We start from the raw sequence: 20,815 nt of genomic DNA, 5'->3' as shown, positions 1-20,815 counted from the left end.
ATATATTTAAATATGTTAGATATAGTTTATATGTAAACTGCAATTATACATATCGCTATTCATAGAATTCTTTGAAAGACCCAATAGTTATAATTGAACTATTGTGTGGGCCAGTCTGCATTTTATGGCACTTTCACCTTAGTCTGGATAGTATGGCAGATTTTGACGAGATCTGACGGGTACACGGCCGAAAAAATCCAGGTGACCGGGTGCAACAAAGGTAAAAAAATTCCACCTCGGGTGCACTTTATGATTTTCGATGCACTCTGTATTGCATACATTGCACTGTAAACGTATGCCACACAAGCGTTTTACATATTTTGGGTGCGGTTCAGATTTTTTTTGGGTGCACTTTTAAAAGGTTGAAAAAAACTCGCGGATGCACTTCCATACTTTTTTGGATTCGGGCAGTATTGTAATCTGGTAATACAATATCTTTTAAAAGTTGTGCTATCATTTTATATTTTTTTAATGAACGAAATGATTTACATGTTACGCAGAATGCTACATTGCTACATGTTTTGAAGGCAAGGATTTTGGTGAAAACCCCAAGTAGCGAAAATACTAGCTAATTAAACGATTTTTATTTTACAAGGATGTAAGGTTTCTAAAACACAATACGCCGTATTTTACGATTTTTATCGTGACATTTTAGCTAGTTTGGCATTTTGCGACAGTGCTTTTAATTTTACACTTGTCGGCCATATGTGCGGGGTTAAATCTTTTGAGGGTCTCCTAAAGCTAAACTATCGTTATTAATAGGGTACCGTACGTTTGACTTAATTTCATATTTGGATAGCGCTGATCGGTCCAGACCAGAGACGCAGGAAGACCAACATTTTTTCGGAAGTTCAGTTCTAGTTTCAGTTCAGACCAATTTAAACGTACGTTTATACTAAAACTGTTGGTGAATGAATTAATAGAATAATTTTATTTAAATATTATTTATGTAATGTAATTTGAAAGGCTAAGCATAACATTAGTTTTTTAAGTTCCAGGAGGTATGCTCATCATTTAGCGTTTACCCTAAACACTATTTATAGACAACAAAATTGTTTGATTTTTTTAGTACTCAGGAGTACGCCTGTGTTTGCTAACAACCATCCGTAACTTAATAGAACGTGTAGGGGAATCTGTTCGAAAAAAAATAACAAGTCAATAGCTATATACACGGCCAAGTTGAGGTATAGTAATGACTTACCTATAAGTGCACCGAAATCACTATTTTTTTAACATCAGTTTGACTGGAATGTTAGTTGTAAAAGTCCTTTATTCTGCCAGTTCTGCTATTCTTAACTTAGTAAATAGTATACCGTTACTATTTGATACGCTTAGGTTGGAAAGTTGCTTTAAAAATTACATTGATCTAGTCTCGACGTTTTAAAGCGAAGACTTGGACTAGCTTTTAAATATCGGAAACCTAAATAACCTTATAATAAATTGTTTAACAATCGATTTATTCATCTTTAAGTACATCTATTTAAAAAAAGCCTATATACCTGGAGTATGTAACACGCCGTCCGAAAATTTGATTAAACGCCACATTCGAGTATTTTATTTTGTTTAAAATACATTATAAAAAGATTTTCCTCGCATCAAAACAAATCACGAAGCGGGAAAAGTTTGAAGCTCTGATTCGTTTCTTAACGTTCAATTCAATAAAGTATCGAGTCGTTTTGTGTACACTAAGCCTGTTTATATGCACCTTTCTCAGGCAGATTAGATTAAGGTTCAAGCCGGCTTGAAAAGTAATCCGTTCCAGCGTCGTAATTACATGGCGCGAAATTCAAGCCAGCTTGAGTGTACAAACTGCACTGATATGCATTATTACGTAATATTCCAGTAAACCTCTAACGCACAACCAATTTTTCGGCTTAGGCTACTCCTTGCGGTAGCAATTTATTGCTGCTTGTTCGTTTTTATTAACCTAACATTGAAAAAACCCCAAGAATTACTTGAGTTAGGTTTGCCGATTAAGTACGTTTTTGACTGTCTGTATTGTGCTTCAGTTTACCTGGCACATAGAATGTAAGTGCAGGAAAGTTAAGCTTGTTTGTGCTGGCCAACGCTATATACAAGGCAAAGTGGACAAAAGAAGGATAAGATGTACCAAACATTAATGAAAACTGTATTTGGCGCTGGCCTAGAATCCTACCACAGCGTTGAGACAATTATTAAAGCAAAGTACAATATTTGGGTGAGGGTGGGCCAACTATTACTATTTAAACCTACCCAAACCCGCATCCTAACCCAAATAATGTTCAACTTTGTGGATTCTAGACCAGCCCCTCTGTCACAAATTAGTATCTGATTCTAACGAGTGTATGTAATGTGTTCTTTCCTTATGCGCTAAACTTGGTTTGTTTACGACTAGCCGTTCGTGTTACGTCATAATGCCCCAAAAGTGGCGTGATGTTTACTGCGTTAAAGCAGGTCATTCTACATTAAACAATTCCGGCCGTCAGCGAAACGAACAGATTAAGCGGAGAACGGATTGAAAACCACTCCTTTTGTCAGATTAGGAAGAAACGAGAGAACTTAATTCATTCCAGCACCAAAACGACAGAGAATGAATTAACGAATCAGATTCGAATCCGGCTTAAACGTGCATATAAACGGGCTTATTGATGAGTAACTTCACGTCCGTTATGGACAAACTAAATTAACAACTGGGTTAGAAAGACGCTCTACAAATGTTTATATGGTGTTTCAAATAGCATTGCGCTAAACGTGCATAACCTGAATATAACGAAGTAAATTATTGCACCTCTTAAACATTAAAAGTTTACACACTGATTCAATAGCAAGACCAGCAGTCTGCATTGCATAATATATGTAAAATAGTGTGGTATTGTGGCTATCCATAACGCTGATATAGCATTATTGGCAAGGAACACTGTGAAACAGGTAAACCATTAAATAAAACTACATTGTTACAACGCAAAAAAACTATGAACTATTGCATTAACAAGATTAACTGTTCCGAAACACTCAAGTCCTTACACATAAAATATTTTTCCCAATAAAGTTATAATCTTCCGCAAGTAAAACGCAGCAGTTAGACCGTCAAACTTTCAATTGATATCCACGAAGTGGCGCAGCAGTGCATCGGACAACACGAGCAACACTTGTGGTTTGACAGTGTCTAGAAATTTAAAAGCAAACAAAATTTAGTATGTTTTTAAGGAAAATTTAGTACTTCAATCTTTGTATAATACGATATTGCCGTTGTGCAAAAAAGAAGCACAACACTAAACGGGGGGCTAAACTACAAAAATAAAGGTTTTACAAAAAGTCCAAATAATGTTGAATACCTAATATTAATTTTAGGTGTTGTAAATTAGCTCAAGTGTAAGCGTAGCAAAATAACTAATAACTATAATTTAAAAGTCAAAATGTTGTGTAGCTTCGAACTTGGTTGGGAGGCCAACTATACATCACTAGCGTAGGTGCACCACATCAACTAAAAACTAGTTTGGATACAAACAAAATGGACTTTAATATCATTGGGAAAAATTTTAGATTTACGTGATTAGAATAAATTGGTGGTTTAGGTCCGACGCGCGGTTTAGGGGCGCAGCGAACTAAAACTTAACTATATACTAAACAAAATAAATATATTCAGCTATGCGAACAAAACAACATACCTCCACAAAACATTTTGGAACGAAGCCGTCTTCTTCCACTCGCTTTAGGAATACAAGCGGATTATCAAATGCATTTGTTTCGGTCGTATCCTCATCCGAGTCGGACATGGCTTCCATATCAGCAATGGAGGGGTAAGCGTATGGCCAAGGATAGGCTTTTCCCTTTGAATAAAAACAAGGACAGGCAAGTTCATCGTCGTCAGGGTTTTCGGTTTCTGAAAGCTCAGAATCGTCAAAAAGTTCTTTGCTTTGATTGCCAACACATGATAAGGGTTGTTGACAGTCTTCCTCATTTACGCCATTTTCACCCACTTCAGTTTCCTCAACGAAACTAAATGTATCCTTACTGTTATCTGACAAACCAAAATTACCAGAATTGGATTCCATATCATGACAAATAATTTCTCTGCTGTTGTTCGTTTGGGTAAAATCTTCCTTTCCGCCACCTTCGGAGCATGCAGTATTGTCTGGTGAAATACGATTAAAGTTGCTGTCATCTATTTTTTGACCAGTTTCGTCTGTGCTACTTTCGGTCAAAACGGCATTAGAAAATTTACGCTTCTTGAATGGAATTTCTTTATTTTGTGACTCTGCTGCTGGTGTTGGGGGGTCGCTGTTGGGGGTACGCTGATCCAGTGCATTCGGTTGGGAGTTCTGCACTAAACCGGACACCGTTTTGGAAAACAAGGGGGGTACAGTTGGTTTGCGCTTCCTGCGATTTCTGCTAAGACTGGGCAGCTGGTCTTCCAGCCAGTCTGGATTGCTCCAGTCTTGCGACGAATTATCACTGACATTCTGCTCGACACTAGCTGTTACTGCTTTTGGTGTTTCAACAGCCGATGACGACGATTCGCTTTCAAGGTCGGCCAGCACAGTGCGGTCGACCAAAGTTTTGTTTTTTAACGATTCACCAGTAGGTTCACGTGGTACTTTTGCTAGGCCAGTGCATGCTTCTTTTTCAAGTGAAATAGAAACTGTCGCTTTGTCTTGGTGCAGCTGGTCGCAGTCGCTCTCTTCCACGATTTGAAGATTTCTCGGCGAACTGAAATCAAAGGAAGAATGGCGGATTGGTGAGAAAACTGCAATTTCCCTTGGCTTATCGGAACATATTTCTGAACAGTTCGATCGAGGAATGGACTCAATAATGAAGGTCGACGGCCCCCCGGATGGTAGCGAGCTCACTTTAGCACAGACGGGCCCTTCATTGTCGTCACTGAGATCCGAGTAAAGTAAGGGAGCTGGTCGCCTTTTGCAGCCCAATCTGGGTCCCGCCTCAGAGCTGTCCGTTGACACATTTGAATCATCCTCTGCCGTTATTTGGGCATTAGAATTAGGTATTAGTATGGGCGGTTGCGGTTCATGTGGCAGATCAAAGGTCTTACGCAAATGGTCAAAAATCGAGTTGGTTTGGTCATCCGATGTTTCCATGGTGGATCCGCAAGTTTCAGGCATTCGGTCGATGTGAACGTCATCGTTGGGACTTATGTTTTCTGATGCAGGCTTGAGCTGGAATAAATCAAACAAGCCGATTGGTTCCGGTGCCAAATCACTGGAAGATTCAACGATAATGGTTTCAGTTCTTGTTGGTGTGGAATGGACACAGCTGCTGGAAGTATCAACAAGGTCACTCGACACGTCGCTATCATCCAAACTTGTGCTTGACCAAATTTGTTTCTTGTTACGTAAGCTGTCGTCCGAGCTGGATTCATTTGTGTTTTTTTCGATGGTAGGCATAATATTGTCGGGTGGGTGTCTATTTGCAAAACTGGGTGGCGATTCAGAAACTTGCACCTGTAATTTATCGCCATTTCTTGCGCTACTTGCTTCATCTTCCATCGAAATATTCCGAATTGCACCTTTAACCAATTTTGAGTTTTGGGGTTCTATTGCAGTCTGAACGGGGACTCTGGGTTTTAAAATGCTTTCATTTGAACTTAGGGGATTTTCACTTTTTTCCTCCGGGAAGTCCTTGACATTTTCCGTTTTTGTCGGCCTAAGAACGACTGTAGAAGCATCGGACTTATTTAGATCTAGGTTTGATGCAAATATTGTCTTTCGTTTCTTAACAGGTAATGTAAAATTCAAACTTGGACCTGGCAAAATTTTGGCAACATCAGACACGCAAGATTTGATAGTGCATACTTTTACATTGTCGTATTTTTCAGTAGTTTGCGCTGGTGGCGTAGCTGAATCGTCAGAACACCTGCCTTGAAATGCGGAGGATGCCGCATCTGAAGAAAGTTGTTCAGTTTCGCCAATACCATCTGCTTGCACGCCAACAATTATTTTCGGCTTCAGCACATTTTGTGGTATGTGACTCAGGCCGTACTTCTCGTCCTTCAAACATTTAAAGCAAATACAGCATCGCGGTACGAGTCGTAGGACAGCCAAATAGGTGCTGCTCTGCAGTCTAGGGTCAATTACGCCATCCAGGTGGCTATTAGCAAAATTGCAAGTCTTACAAACAGGTGCGCAGAGTTCCTCTGCTGGTCGCACACTCGGCCAATCAAGCCGGTTTGGAGGGAACCAGAACCCAAGCATGCAATATGGGTCATTTTTCGCTTTTGTTGGTCCAATATCATTGCACTTTTTCTTTCCAACAAATGCATCACGTTCTGTTTCAGCATGTGGCAGTATTCTTCGGGTACGATCATGTATCACAGAACCTGGTTCTCCAGAAAAATTAGGCATTTGTGAAACTTTACCAGAAACTTCATCTCCTAATTCTGTCGACGAATAAAAACATGCTAAACTACTATTGTCACTCTGTAGCAAAACACTATCACATAAACAGACATGAAATAAATATAAATATAATTAAACAGTTTGACCCCAACTTGTTTAAGCGGTTTCTTTCTGTTTGTATAACAGAGTGCTTTGGGATATATACATTGACCAAATTAACACCAAAAATTCATTACCATTTTCACTGTCATCCTCCTCACAAGCAGAATACAATGATTCTGAAGAGGAAGGAGTAGAGGGTTGAATTTCATCTACTGTGTTTTCATCAATTTCAGGCCAATCAATGTCAAATTTTATGCAGAATTTTGTATCTAAAATGAAATTATAATCAGAATAGACAAAATTAAAATACCACTAACAGACGGTAGTTATAGTATTTTCTCATAGTTTAAAATTCTAATAACTTCAGTTGTTGTTTTAATGGCTATGCTTTCAAAAATCCACCTAACAGAAAATATAATTTGTAGACAAACAAGAATATAACGTTATATATGTATGGGGTGTAATTCTAAAACACTTATAATGTTTATACATGTGAATTATTCATGGATGCAAAGTTTCTTGATTGATTTAAGTGTTGCATAGTTTGGTATAATGGTCATTATATTATTGTAAATTTAAAGGAATGCACCCTTTATCTGTTTTGTTATAGCAATTTGGCAAAATCCTGTTGTTTTTTACCTTGTCATTACTCAAGTTTATCCAGGACATGGTATAAATATATGTATATAATTAACTTTATTGCATAATTTACCTGTTTGCTTCTGCTTTTCAGAGTTAGTTAAACTTTCAGATAGAGGTAGGGAGTTACTTTCTCCAGATAAACTTGTTTTGTTCATTAGCATTGTTCGTACTGTTTCTGCCAGCTTTTTAACAAATGGTGAACCCAATTCTAGAAAAAAAATATATATCAGGTTGATTGCTTTTTTACTAAATTCTACCACAAATAGAAAATACAAAAACATGTTGCAGTTAGCCAAACCTAACACAGTAACAATAACAATATAAAAGTTTTTTACCAGGTAAATTTGTGGCAACACATTTATCATCGGAGTTTGACTTTACCTGCAAAAAATAATATTAACTCAAATATAAATAAAGTTTCATAATGTATTTTTATGAAGAGATTTCTTCAAAAGAATAAAACCATAAAAAATCTGAAGTAGGGGTTTATCACGATTTGTGGGATAAATAAGTGAGACAAAAAGACATTAAACTGCTTTTGTTTTGTGCAATACAATCCACTTAGTTCAGTCTAATAGCATTTGAAAAACAATTTCCACTGAGAAACAGAGAAAAACATAGTGTCATAGCTATTAGACATATAAACATTAACCAATCAAACAAGTTATTTTTCAGAAACCACCAAGAGTCCATAACATAAACATTTAGGACAGTTGCAGAAAACCACTTCTTGACCAGTTTAAACAAGCCATAATCCTGTATCTTTAGAATACTGAAAAAAAAATAGAAAATATATATGACTTACGGGACTGACATTTGAAGAAGATTCCAAAGAAAGATTGTTTTCTTGAAAATCATCCTCAATTGAATGCGATGTAAAACTGTTAGCAGATTCAGAAAGTAATTTAGAGGAACTCTGTTCTTCTTTTTGAATTGGGGGTTGTTCTTCTTTTTGAATAGGAGGTTGTTCTCTTTTTCTATCATGCAGATTGTTACTCTTGGTATGTTTTGTTGATTTAGTTGCTTTTTTTGTAGATTCTTCAAGATGTTTGTTTATCTTGTTATGAGAAATTTGTTTGTTGTATATTGGAGATGAGCACCTCCTCTTTAAATGTGAAAGTGATCGTATGGTGCGTCTTCTGTTATGAAAATGCTTGTGATGTTGAGATTTGTCATACGTTTTGTTTTCAGTGTAATGATGTGTTAAGTTACGATCTTTACTTCTGCTGTATGATTTTCGAGAATATGTTGGCGAACGCCTTCTCCTATCTGATGATGACCTATGGCGAAAAGCTTTGTCATCGTTTGATCTTTCCTTTTTTGTTTCGTTTACGGTCTAAAAAATAAAACAAACACAATTGATATTTTTGACCTTACACATTTGCTCTGGGCGAGTGCTAATTGAACTTCAACTATGTAATCTTAAATTTCCTTGGGTAAAATCGAACCATCGTTTGAGCGAATTTTATCAATGAAACAGCAACAAACAGCTCACTGAGATGTGGCTAACAAAATAATTGAGGTTTAATTCCATTTGGCATTTTTGCGAAATACTGGTGTAATGCTTAATTAATTGAGATATAAAATAAATGCAATTTAGCAATTATTATGTATCTGAAAAATTCCATCAGAATTTTTTGGGGGGGTACAAAGAATGCTTTGACCTGACAAAGGGGTACGAGCAGCAACAAAGGTTGGGAACCCCTGGTTTAACAGATTAGGTTTGTAAATAAGTACAATGAAACACACATGCATTTAAAAAAATTACAAAATATTTACATACTTAACGTTTATAGATTAAAATTTCCTTTTATTAATTAGAACATGTGTAATTTGTTTTTTACTTTAAGTATATGTTAGAATTTTTTTTCCATTATATGATTGTTTTTTTTACAAGGGTCTATTTATTCATCACTGCTCCAAAAAATAGCACACAATAATTAAATTAAAAGTAAACTAGTATTCAATATTGGCTATTTTGTTATACTACATTCAAACCTACGATTTGGGATAATCCTGATATTCCATACTACACAAATAATGTAAAAAAGAAATTAGAAAACAAAAAAAATATGACAAGATATATACCTTATTTTTTGTCTGAGATACTGTTTTTAAAATGTTATCTTTGTCATTCCAAATAGCTTTAAAACAAGGCTGTTGAATTATGCTTTGTATTTTAACCTTGTCCACGATTTGTGGTTTGTTTTTATCTGAAGACTTCCCATGTTTAGTGTTGTACGGATCACAATCATCAGATAAATGAATATGAACAAGATTCTTTTGATTGATTGAAGAAACTGTGGCTTTTTGTGCCACTTTCTCACTTGAATGGTCTGATCCCTTTTTTGTACGAGAAGAGGTGTCATTAATATCAGATTTTATTTTAATTAAATTTTTATTTGAAGATGACATTCTTAGATATATATCTTGTACTGCATTACTTCTAACAGTAAAACGTATGTATTAGCATAATGCCATAAAAAGCCCATTTAGAAAAAAGTGATTCAAGTACTCTTGAAACCACTTTTGATAATTTTACAATCAAACAACAATTCGGCACACCACAGGCGGGGTTGCAGAGGGGTTACTTTTAAGGTTGCAGACGTGTTACTTTTAATACAAAATACTTGAACAATTGCCTTTTAACTTGCCAAAACTTTCATTTTTTGAGGGGGTGAGACGCATTATGGCTTTGGGTTGACTTGAGACCATTTTACAAAAAAAACGGGGAGACACTTTTTTGCCTTTATAAAGTTAAAATAAGCAAACAAAACAGTTTTGGGCATTACCCCCTGGATTGGCACCAGGCAAAAAATAATGCCACTGGAATTGCAAGTTTATTTATTAAAAGGGCTAAGGCCGGCACAGCGTTGAAACAATTATTAAAGCAGCGCACAATATTTGGGTTAGGGTGTCAGTTAGAGTTTTGGTGAAGGTGGGTCAAGTATTAATATTGCTTAACCTACCAAAACCCAAACGCTAACTCGCACCCTAACCTAAATCACGTTCGTGTGGTAGGATTCTAGACCAGCGCCTTTCAAGGTCTTGAACAATTCACTAAATTGACTTAACTAATCTGCATAAAAATCTACTCTACATTTTGTGGAAAATGCGCGCCCGAATTTTTTTAAGCCAATATTCTGCAAGCCTGAATTGAGGAAGGGTGGTGACTTTTTATTGAAACCCTGCGTCAGCGCAAAGAGACAGGTTTCAGTCTCTTTGGTCGGTGCTACCAACGCCTGTATAATATATTATAATATATATATTATATAGGCGTTCCACAGGCGTTGGTGTTACCAAATCACTGTCACTTCTCACCCGTCACCGATTTACTGACACCCTATTACCGATTTCGTGACACTAGTCTGTCATCAATTTGATGACAACCTGTCAGCAATTTGGTTACGCCCCAAGAAATAATCGCCACAGTCATAATTAATAACTGCTAAAAAATGAATTTTCTTATAAGATTAATATTCTTAAAAATGGTCTTATCAGTTTTTTCTTTTGAACAGCTGTAGTGACTCTCTAGGTCCGTTTATAACGGCTAATATCATTCCTGCTGTGTCGTATCAATCGCCTTCTTCTCGTGTCTGCTTATTTGCGTCTGAATGTAGGCTACTGTCTTCCCGGAGACCGCTGTGTCTCTCGCTAGGAACAGATTTAACTTTATCCGGTCTCCCTTATTACTTCCCCTAAACTCTACCTTCTGTGATGGAAATAAACAACAAAAACTAACAGCACTTCGTAGTCGTCTATATCTACAAGTATGATATGCCCTACACAGCCAGGGTTGGAGCTCAATTGCTTCTTACAGTATGTTAAGCCACGCAAAGTTAGGCAGAGTGAAAATATCGCAACAATTTTCACTTTCAAACGGGTTACGTAGTTTTCCCATACGTTGGCCGCAATTTGGTACCTACCGGTACCTGAATTACGCGTTTCTTTGAATATCACGCAAGTCTAACAATTCACCCGATCCGTCAGAAATCAGTGCAGTTCTAAGCAAAAAGGTCTACGACAATCAGTGCATTCAAAGGATCAAAAAGTCCGACTTTTAGACTTTGAGGTCTTGGACAATGCACTAATTTGCATTAACAAATGTGCATAAGAAGATTAAGTTTAACAATACTTGACCCAACCAAACCCAAACGCTAACCAGCGCCCTAACCCAAATAATGTGCGATAATTTAATAATTATAACGCTTCAGGCCCCAATACCTCAATTTGTGACGTAATAATCTTAAATACAATGGACGAGAAACCATCCGAGTTTGGGCTTTTTTCCCCAGCATTTAAAGAATTATTAAAATAGCGCACATTATTTGAGTTAGGATTCGGGTTAGCGTTAGGGTTTAGGTGGGTCAAGTGTTATTAATCCTATCTCACAATTTTTGTTATCTTTTCTGAACTTTTAATGAATATTTTTAATTTATCTTCGCCGGGAGTTTACCTAAAGGTCCAAATCAGTGCATTGCCAGGACCTCAAGGTCTAAAAGTCTAGACTTTTCTGCCATTGGATGCCCTGATTGTCGTAGACCTTTTTGCTTAGAAATGCACTGATTTCTAAAGGATCGGGTGAACAATTGCTGCTATAACTTACGGTTTTACGTTTGTCAGTGATTACCGATCAATATAAATAAAAAAAACTGTTTGACATACTAAACCAAGTTTTGTGTGCTATAGCCGAGTAGTCTTTCCATTTCAGAAACAACATACAACTTTGCTATATGGTTGCATTCCAAATAATTGCCGCAATCTTTTTTCGTGTCAATTTAAATTATTGGCTATAACACGCGGCTTCAGCATGTTGGCTTTCATTACCAGTAGGCTAGATCTGTGTGCTCGTGTCTGTTTTTAATGACATCAATTCAGACAGGCCACTTAGTCGATCCATTTTAGACACAACCCACAATATTGCGTTTTAGGTTATGTATTATTCTGCGCAGTACACTTTGTGGGAAGAACCGGTATTTAGTTCAGTTAACCCAGTGGTTCCAAACCTTTTGTTGTCGCGAACCCCTTTCCAGTTCTCAATAACTTACGGGACCCCAGATTTTGGTTTGTCTCTTATGGTGAATGGCAAAGTTTGTCCGCCCGTCGCCGGACAGAGCAATGTCGCTCACACTGCTCCCTTTTAAGCGAGAAGCCAGGCGATAGGGTAAAATAAAAAGAAAGTAGTATGCAGCCAGAATAAAAAAATAAATAAAATATGTAAGCAATTTTTATTTTCAAAGAGAAATTTCCTTATGTATGACGCAGTTTGGTCCTGGGATTACGTATTTGATTGAATATCACGGATCTCCAAACTATTACTGCTACATCTCAAAGTTGTACATTTATTAGTGATTCCCGATCGATAAATGTTACGGTTTTTGTCAGCTGTCTGACGTGCTTAGCCAATTATTGTGTGCCATAGTCGAGTATTTTGTCGTACCATTACAGAAATAACAAACAACACTGCACTTTGGTTGCATGTTAAATTAATTATTATAATATATTCTACATTCATCTTGCATAGTCATGGTCTATCCACGAGGCAAACTATTTTTGGTGAGGCTAGCAAATTTAAACGGACATGTTACAACGCAATATGCAATAGTAATAAAGAGTCCACTTCATAATTACTTGTTTTAGTTTGTATAACCAAGCAACATTTAGATAGATTTAGCAAAATAGTGCGCTTATTGCTGTTGTAGATGGTTTACATCGCCGGAACTGATAAAATACTGCGTTTATTGCGGCAGTTTTAACACAAAGCAATTTTCATTTTCAAACGGGATAGTTTTCAGATGCAGTTTGGTAGCACAAAACATGCTTTTTGTTTACAGACTTTTTCACTATACAAAAAACTGTGTACAAAGCGTAATTTAATCTAACAAGACGAATAATTAAATTTACAGTGCAAGTAGCCTATAGACTTAAGTTTAAAACTTATGTAGTATGCTTAGCCACGCAAAATTCAGGCAGAGTTAACAAAATATCGCGTTTATTGCAGCGGTTTTAACAGTAAGCAATTTTATTTCAAACGGTTGATGGGCAGGGACGCCGGTGCGATTCCAGGTCAAGGGGGCGACTTTTTCGGTAAGGGCAACATAGACGCGAGTGTAGCGAGCCGAAATATTGGGGGCTCGGGGGGTACTTCCCCGGAAAATTTTTTGGGGCCACGCCCTCTAGATTGGCTTAAAATGGTACCAAAAATGTTTTAACAAATGTCAACCATGTCATTTTACGATTTTTTTTGCATTTTCCGTAGCTCTTTTTTCATAAAAAGGTCACTTTTACATAAAAAGGGCACTTTGTTACCTCACCAAGATACGACTAAATCTAAAGCAAAATTAAGAACACCATATAGTTCGTTTATTTTGGTTTTAGGTTACAGAGGTGCTACTTTTATTACAAAACATATTACAGAGATGCCATTAAATCACGCAAAAAAAGTAATTCAAAACTAATTATAGAAACTGAAGTTTTTTTTCAAAAACGTGTAATTTAACAAATTTTTAACATGTTTTGCCAATTAAAAAAATAATCGCCCTTATAACTATTGCAAGTTACCAATCCAAATTACTAAAAGGGATCAATTTGTTTTACTGTTGTTTTATCACTGTTAATTTAAAATATAGCCTAAAACAAAAATGTTTTTTTTTTGTTTGCTAGAAATAAAAATCAAGAAGGCATTTCCACTAATATTTATAGGCTTGTTCTTCGGCACATAATGACTTTCAAGAAACTGTAAAGTTCCCTCATTTATTTCAGCGGAATTATTTACTACTTCCTATAGGCCTACGTCAGCTTACCTAAAACTGTTAGGTTCGAAAAGCGTCTTGAGAGAGCAAACGGTGCACGTCCCATATAGTTAGAAAAATATGGAGGCCTACCACAAAAAACACGTATTTTTTCCTATAGCACAAAACCATATTACACCCCATTCACCCACTAAAAGTGTGATTTTGGTATAACACACTTATTACAGATTTTTTGAAGTCGGTGACAGGGTATCAGTAAATTGGTGGCAGGTTGTCAGTAAAGCGGTGGTTACACTGTCAGGTTGTCAATAAAAACTCACTAGGGGCGAAACACCGGGATCTGGTGTAAAGTTCCATGAAATGCGTAGTTGACATAGCCTATATCCAACATGGATCTATATCGCCTGCCATTACATGGTACTAATTAAATATAATGTTTACAGCAAAATATTTTAAAAACAAATATATCTAATATATTTCTTGATGGCCAATTGCTTTTTAGTCATTTGTTAAATATTTTCAATATAATATATGTCAACATTTTAAATAATACAGGGCACTTATTTATTGTGGTATTTTACGAAAAAAAAAATATGTCCAAAAAAACTGGATCGGGGCTGATACTTAAGTGTTAGTATCGATAATAGTCATCCGATACTAGGGTGATATCGCTGCCCATAGGTGTAGCCAGGGGGGACCTGAGGGGCCATCGGGTCGGATCGCGATACTTTTTGCGGGAAATTTTGGGTATCGGAATAAGATATTAAGTATCGGGCATCCCTAGTTAAACCCTTCTATTTAGTATTCTAGATGCTAGGATATAACGGTATTCTACATAGAACAATCCTACTATGCCAAACGCGTTATAAGGACGTTATCAATACTCTTCATAATAAAAATCAAAGCGTATACAGAAACTAGAAACTGATCTCATTTTAAAGTAGTGGGTAGCAAATCAATCTATTGGACAAATCGAATACTCCAAGTTATGACGTCAGGCGGCATAAATAAAAATGACGTAATATTTGCAATTTAGAGCCGGCACATAAATGCGGCTATACGTGTGGAAAATAAAACTAAACACAACATTGGTTTGGTTAACTGATGAATTACTGTGACGTTAAACATAATGACGTTAAACAGTAATTCATCAGTTAACCAAACCAATGTTGTGTTTAGTTTTATTTTCCACACGTATAGCCGCATTTATGTGCCGGCTCTAAATTGCAAATATTACGTCATTTTTATTTATGCCGCCTGACGTCATAACTTGGAGTATTCGAAAAAAATGTCTCGGCGGGTCATGTCAAAAAAAGGAGAACTGGAATACATATAATAAAACGTGTGATTCCTAAAATTTATATTGCTTGGTCGTAGTTTGTCCAGGTCTTCTCTATAAGGACAATTTGGTCTCTGATGATTTCAACAGTGCATCTGCGAACTGTGTTTTACTTTTAAGAACTGGTTCGCGCGAACCGGTGCAAACCAGTTAAATACCACCATAAAAACAGTTAAATACCACCATACAATAATATACATAGTAGTGTTGCTTCGATTTTTTAATTTAAAAATTGAGAGAACTAAGCATCTTATAACATTAAGCAAAATTTTGGTTAAAAAAATATCCTTAGAGAGGTGCTACATGCAGGGGCGTATCCAGAAATTTAAAAAGGGGGGGTCCCGAATTTTCAACCTGGGGAATTCCCCCATTTTTCGTCGGACGTCAATGACGTCATAAAATAGTGACGGATATTACGTCATAAAATAGCGATTGTGATGACGTCATAAATAATACCGCTTAGTGTGCAATCGTTAACCAAGTAAATCGAAAACAAGACCGTGAAATATATGTGATTGATTTTGGTAGATCCATGTACGGGACTACGCTAAATTACAAGCACGTCTTTCGCCACCTGCAATACTTAACGAAGATCGTTTTCCCGGGTGTTATTGGACTAGCACATTTTTTTTTGGTATAACGGCATTTCTTATTTTTTTATTGCAAATTTATTGCAAGTTTTATTACATTTGCCGAAATTAAAAAATAAAAAAATATGTCCAATATTTTTGAATACGTTTTCCATTTGTCCGCGACTCACTTGGCAGCCTTTTACGGCGCAACGGTAAAGCAGCGCTGTTGAAAAGACAGCATTAAAATCTAAACAAAAAAGACGTATAAAAGTCATTCACGCGAAGCGCGAAAATTTTTCGCACTTACGTAGTTAAAATAGTCGAAAAGTATATGAAATGGCACACTGCGAGAAACGTCAGCATCGCCTAACTCAACGTTATAAGCGAGAAAAAGGCGGAGACCGCTTGATTTATTGTTGTTAATTGTCGAACACACACTTCCTAATCAGCCAACTTGAACGAATAAGGAAATGCGAGAGAAAAAAATATCCTGCGTTTACGGTCGACCAAACGAAAGACGAAAAAGGCGTTTTGCGTGTGATTTTGGTTTCGCACAGTTTAAGACGCGTGGCCCAATTACATTTAAAAACACGCAGCTTCAGACGGCGAGTTTAAACGCTGACAAAAACGAACAAAAAACGATATTGTCACTTACGAAAGGGGGGGGGGGTCCGAACCCCCACATCCTCCCCCCTGGATACGCCACTGGCTACATGTACTTTAGTACAATAATTTGTTATCGATTCGTGCAAAGCTTAAAAGCGCCTACATACTGATTCAGTTAACAAACGATGAGACGCAGGGCGCCCTTGGGTTAAAACGATTTTTATAAAAAAAAAGGTCTAAGACATTGAAATAATTTAGATTTCGCTCAGAGATAAAACAAAATTGTCTTTACGTAGTTAAAGTAGGCAAAACATGAAGTTTGTGTCGGACATTGTTACGTGCCCCACCAGATCCGCCCCTGGCCAATGGTTTCTACTATTTGTTAATTACCTTCCTAAAAACCTTAATGATTCGAATTGGAAAACGTAGAGAGAAAGGTAACTTAAGAAATAAAGGAAGCTTCGTGGCGAAGAGTCGTTGTGAAAGGTGTCTATCGTCTGATTTTTTTTCGGAGTGAGAAAACACCAATTTAAAACATTCTTTGTGTCAATGGAAACCGCAATCAACCGCAGGAATGTAGATTGTAGTAAAAGATGAAAGCAACTTTAAAGTTGGCACATAGAATCGCAGATGTTTTACTTTCGTTTCACTTAACGTGTGATGACTTTTCATTAAAATGTAATTATAAATAAGATCATTTAATAAAAGGCAAACACTGTGTAAAGCGAAAAACTCTACGCCTAGTATCCCTCATCTACAAAAACAACACACCCCCTTCAAATTAGAACGAACATTTATTTACTGCAAAAAATATATAGTTTGTTATAACCAATTAACTAACTCTCTTTTTATTACTTATAAGCGGGATAGATAATAAAGAGTCAATTCACATTGTTCTGCTTTACCGTTTCCGCAAACGTCGCTCTACTGCTATGTCCAAAAACAAAGCCTAATAGTGCAATGTCCAGCGTTTTGTTTTGCTATGCGACAACAATTTTACGCGTATCGCGTCACAACCATATTTTCGGCCTGACGCCGCGCCGACATGGAAGTCGCAGCGTGGAGAAAACACGACATTCCGTGGCGCAAATGTACACACATAAACAGACAGTGCACTGTGGCGGGCCCGTCGCTGGTGTATTGGTCAGGGCCGTCAATGCGCAGGGTCATGAGAACCGCTGCGACTTAATTGCGCCTCAATTAATACGTCGCGGCGGAGGTGTTGCTCGCTCACGGGATTCGGGTTACAGTTTTTCATTTAGAAAGGGCCTTTGTGTGGCGGGTGCCTCAAAGAACGAGCCCCGTGTCACAGCGTCTGCCGCTTGGTCGCATATCGAGGAATTCCTTTGCCAACCTTTGCCTGCCGCGACGCGTGGGAATTCATATCGCCGTCGCGTGTACCCCTTTGATTCGGCGGGTATCTTTAAATCCTAATAATAAACTATAGCCATCAATGGTGCAGACTTTTTTCCAACTGATACGCGGATTTTATATAGGCGCGTAACTACAAACACGCTCATACTTTAAAATCGTAGCTTTTGACAGTGTTGAATGATACGGCACTTGTTCGTAAAAGGGATTATAATGATTATCTAGAATATCCCAACTGACTACAAACAGAAAAAAGTTGCAGTTTAAGATACCATTAGTTTAATGGTGAAAATAACGGCCCTAATAGACATAAAAAGCGATATGCCTTTTTGTTCAAACGTTTCGGCAAATGATAGCATATAACTGATGATGGCATGAGCATTTGCCGAAACGTTTGAACAATAAAACATGTCGCTTTTTATGTCTATTTTGGCCGTTATTTTCACCATTAAACTTATGAACAGATCCGTATATAGTGTTCCAAGATACCATTAGTTTGTGAACAGTATTGCGCTGTACCTCAGAGATCAATAATAACCAAAACACGCAGCCATAGACACCGGAAAAGAGTGCGTACAAATTCCGAGTCCTGTTCTCCATGTGGCATTAATCGTGGTGATTAGACGGCTTGTTTGTATTACACGCAATCGTGCTTTACATCAGCCAAAGGTAAATCAGGAAAGCCGCCTCAAACAATGGATCGTTAACTGGGGGGGAGACGGCCTAGATGTAGGGGTATTTCTGTTGTAATGATTTTATGTAGGAAGTAGGCAGGTATGGTATGTATAAGTTTACCTGACTTACTTAAGCTATTGTTAACCCTAGTGGCGGCGGACTTGCATCAAATCAGCATATGTATTTTGGTTTGTGAACAATTGTCCGCTGAAGTCCATTTGGCAACGTCACCAGAAGGTGTAGTGTTGTCTTCAATTGTGTTCACTTCAATCGCGGAACGTTCTGCGCTCTTTGCCCAGTGCGAAGCAGGGCGCACAAAACTCACGGAGAGATCATTACTTATGAGTCCATAATTAATTTGCGCTATATCCTCTTTCGCAAAAGGTAATTTAGATCTTCCGGTGCCTGCATTTAGCGCCAATTAAAGTGCGCGGATTTGTTTGCCAAGCAAATGCGCGACCGCATTGCTTGAAACGTAAACAGCTTTTCATAACAACGGCCGATTCACATTTGCAAATAGGTATAGTGTATATGACTGAAAGTATTGCAGGTCAGTTCGCTGAAGGTTTGGGACCGAATGAGGGCGTTTGTTTGAGTAAGCGTGTTTATGCACGGGAGACGCATGGCGAAGCGCAGTATTTTAATAACCCGTTGTTCCACGTCATAATGCGGCGATCAAGGGGTGAGGGGTCAAGTCGCCGCTGCGACGTACGACATGTGCACCTCCAGCAATGCACTCAATTAAACTCGGCTAATTTCGGACTGGATTATATTCATTTTCGTCACAGAGTATGGGCCACGACAAGTCTTGTTTTCGCGGGACGAAGTTATCGAGTGTCGTTTTGTCTATTTTTGGCTGGATTCTACTTTTCAACAAACATGGCGTTTTTTGTGCTCGCGAATGGCCTGTTCCCATATGTTATTTTAGCAAAAAAATAAATTCGATATTTTTTTATTATAGACTTGGACATAAATATGTCCGTTGTATGTGTTGTCACATATATGAGACAGAACACTATCATAAAATATTACCTAATCATAACGATTTAAAACTATAACCATACGATTTAAACCACTGTACATTATGGACCATGAGCGTCAAGTTGTATTCTATCGTGTTCCTCAAGCTTTACGACGTTGCTATCGAACGATTGAAATTATTTTATTTTATTAGGAAAGGTCATGTGACCGCTAAGGTAACATCCCGCATCGTGTGACTGTACACGAGATGTAACTGCCCAGATCAAGGTGCAAGTGGACACGTACTAGGCCTTACCTAAGGGCAAGGTTCCACGTTGTGCCGCCCGAACTCACCTGACCTCGGTCCTGTGCCGCTACCTGCAATAATTCCCAGCTTTCGTCCAACAATAGTAATGCAGCAGCGAGCGCTCTACTAGGCCCTGGGCCAAGCCGCGTCGCTGTCTCAGTGCGGACAAGATCGGGAACAGACACTCTTCAGTAGGTTTGTAAGTAGAGAGCAGTCGTTTAGTAAACCTGTGGGTTGTGGCGCATGGCGTCACTACGTAAGGGCGCTACGGCGACGTTAAAACGATAGAACCGCGGTTAATAGCTTATTGTCTTTGGAGCGCGCGGGAGAAGGTGTAGGTGAAAGAATATTCGACGAAGCGAGCTACCGTCTCGGCATCGGAGTGCTGTGTAACACAACGCGCGATTTACTGCCTTGTTTTGCTTGATCAATATTTCCGCTAACTCGCGTCAATGATATAAATTTAAAGCGAAATTCACGGGCCCGCGAAAAGTCGCCACCTGTTTGTTTCCCGGCTACGGGCGCGGGTCATTCCGAATCGCGGCACTGTTGGTGAAAGTGTGAGCGGAAAAGTAGACAGAAGCGACCTCGCGTCGGGACGTTGCTTGTTATAAACAGAATTCGATTAGCGTTACATCGCCTCCATGCCCTTTTTGCAGCCCAGTATCTCCTGATACGGAAATGTAGTATCATATATATACTTTTTAATTCACACGCAGCGGAGAGACAGTGTGACTTGCAAACCATTAGCGGGCTTAATGGAAAGTTACGCGCATTGGTGGATATAATTGAGGGTTATATTAAACAGTGCAATTCTTTTTCGACTATACGTTGTAGCGTACTCCAGTGCTATTGTTGAATATAACGGTCTATTAAAACGAACTAACGAAGTGCGAGGTATTTTTTAATAGTGTCGTGTTTATTCTAGGCCCTCAAGCGTCTTCCTTTAAACTTGCAGGAAACCTTGCATCAAACTTCGCTAGAGCCCGCACAGATAAGCATGGCGAGCATTAGTGGATCAACCTTTTTAAGGAGGCTGTTCATTAAATTACCCACTAACGATACTTCGTATCATCTTAGTTGTTTCGTGTTAGACCATAGCAATACTAGACTGAACTGTTGTGGGTGAGACTTGTAGCGGTCCTATCGGGGAAAAT

General features: G+C 38.0%; 1 protein-coding gene across 1 annotated transcript; it reads right to left on the bottom strand.

Annotated features, from left to right (window-relative positions):
- Window positions 1-2,135: 2,135 nt before the first annotated feature.
- LOC146167927 (uncharacterized) lies at window positions 2,136-9,371 on the bottom strand. Its single transcript, XM_083389044.1, has 7 exons — window positions 9,165-9,371; window positions 7,882-8,412; window positions 7,412-7,457; window positions 7,147-7,284; window positions 6,569-6,703; window positions 3,648-6,373; window positions 2,136-3,145 (listed from the first exon to the last, which is right to left on the bottom strand). Exons 4-7 carry the CDS (start codon window positions 7,235-7,237, stop codon window positions 3,059-3,061), a joined length of 3,039 nt encoding a protein of 1,012 aa, XP_083245170.1. The 5' UTR covers window positions 7,238-7,284; window positions 7,412-7,457; window positions 7,882-8,412; window positions 9,165-9,371; the 3' UTR covers window positions 2,136-3,058.
- Between the last annotated feature and the right edge of the window lie 11,444 nt (window positions 9,372-20,815).

Source organism: Ascidiella aspersa, chromosome 1 (genome assembly GCF_963924565.1).
Source record: "Ascidiella aspersa chromosome 1, kaAscAspe10.2, whole genome shotgun sequence".
Lineage (NCBI taxonomy): Eukaryota > Metazoa > Chordata > Ascidiacea > Phlebobranchia > Ascidiidae > Ascidiella > Ascidiella aspersa.
This window is presented reverse-complemented; position numbering and strand designations above follow the sequence as displayed.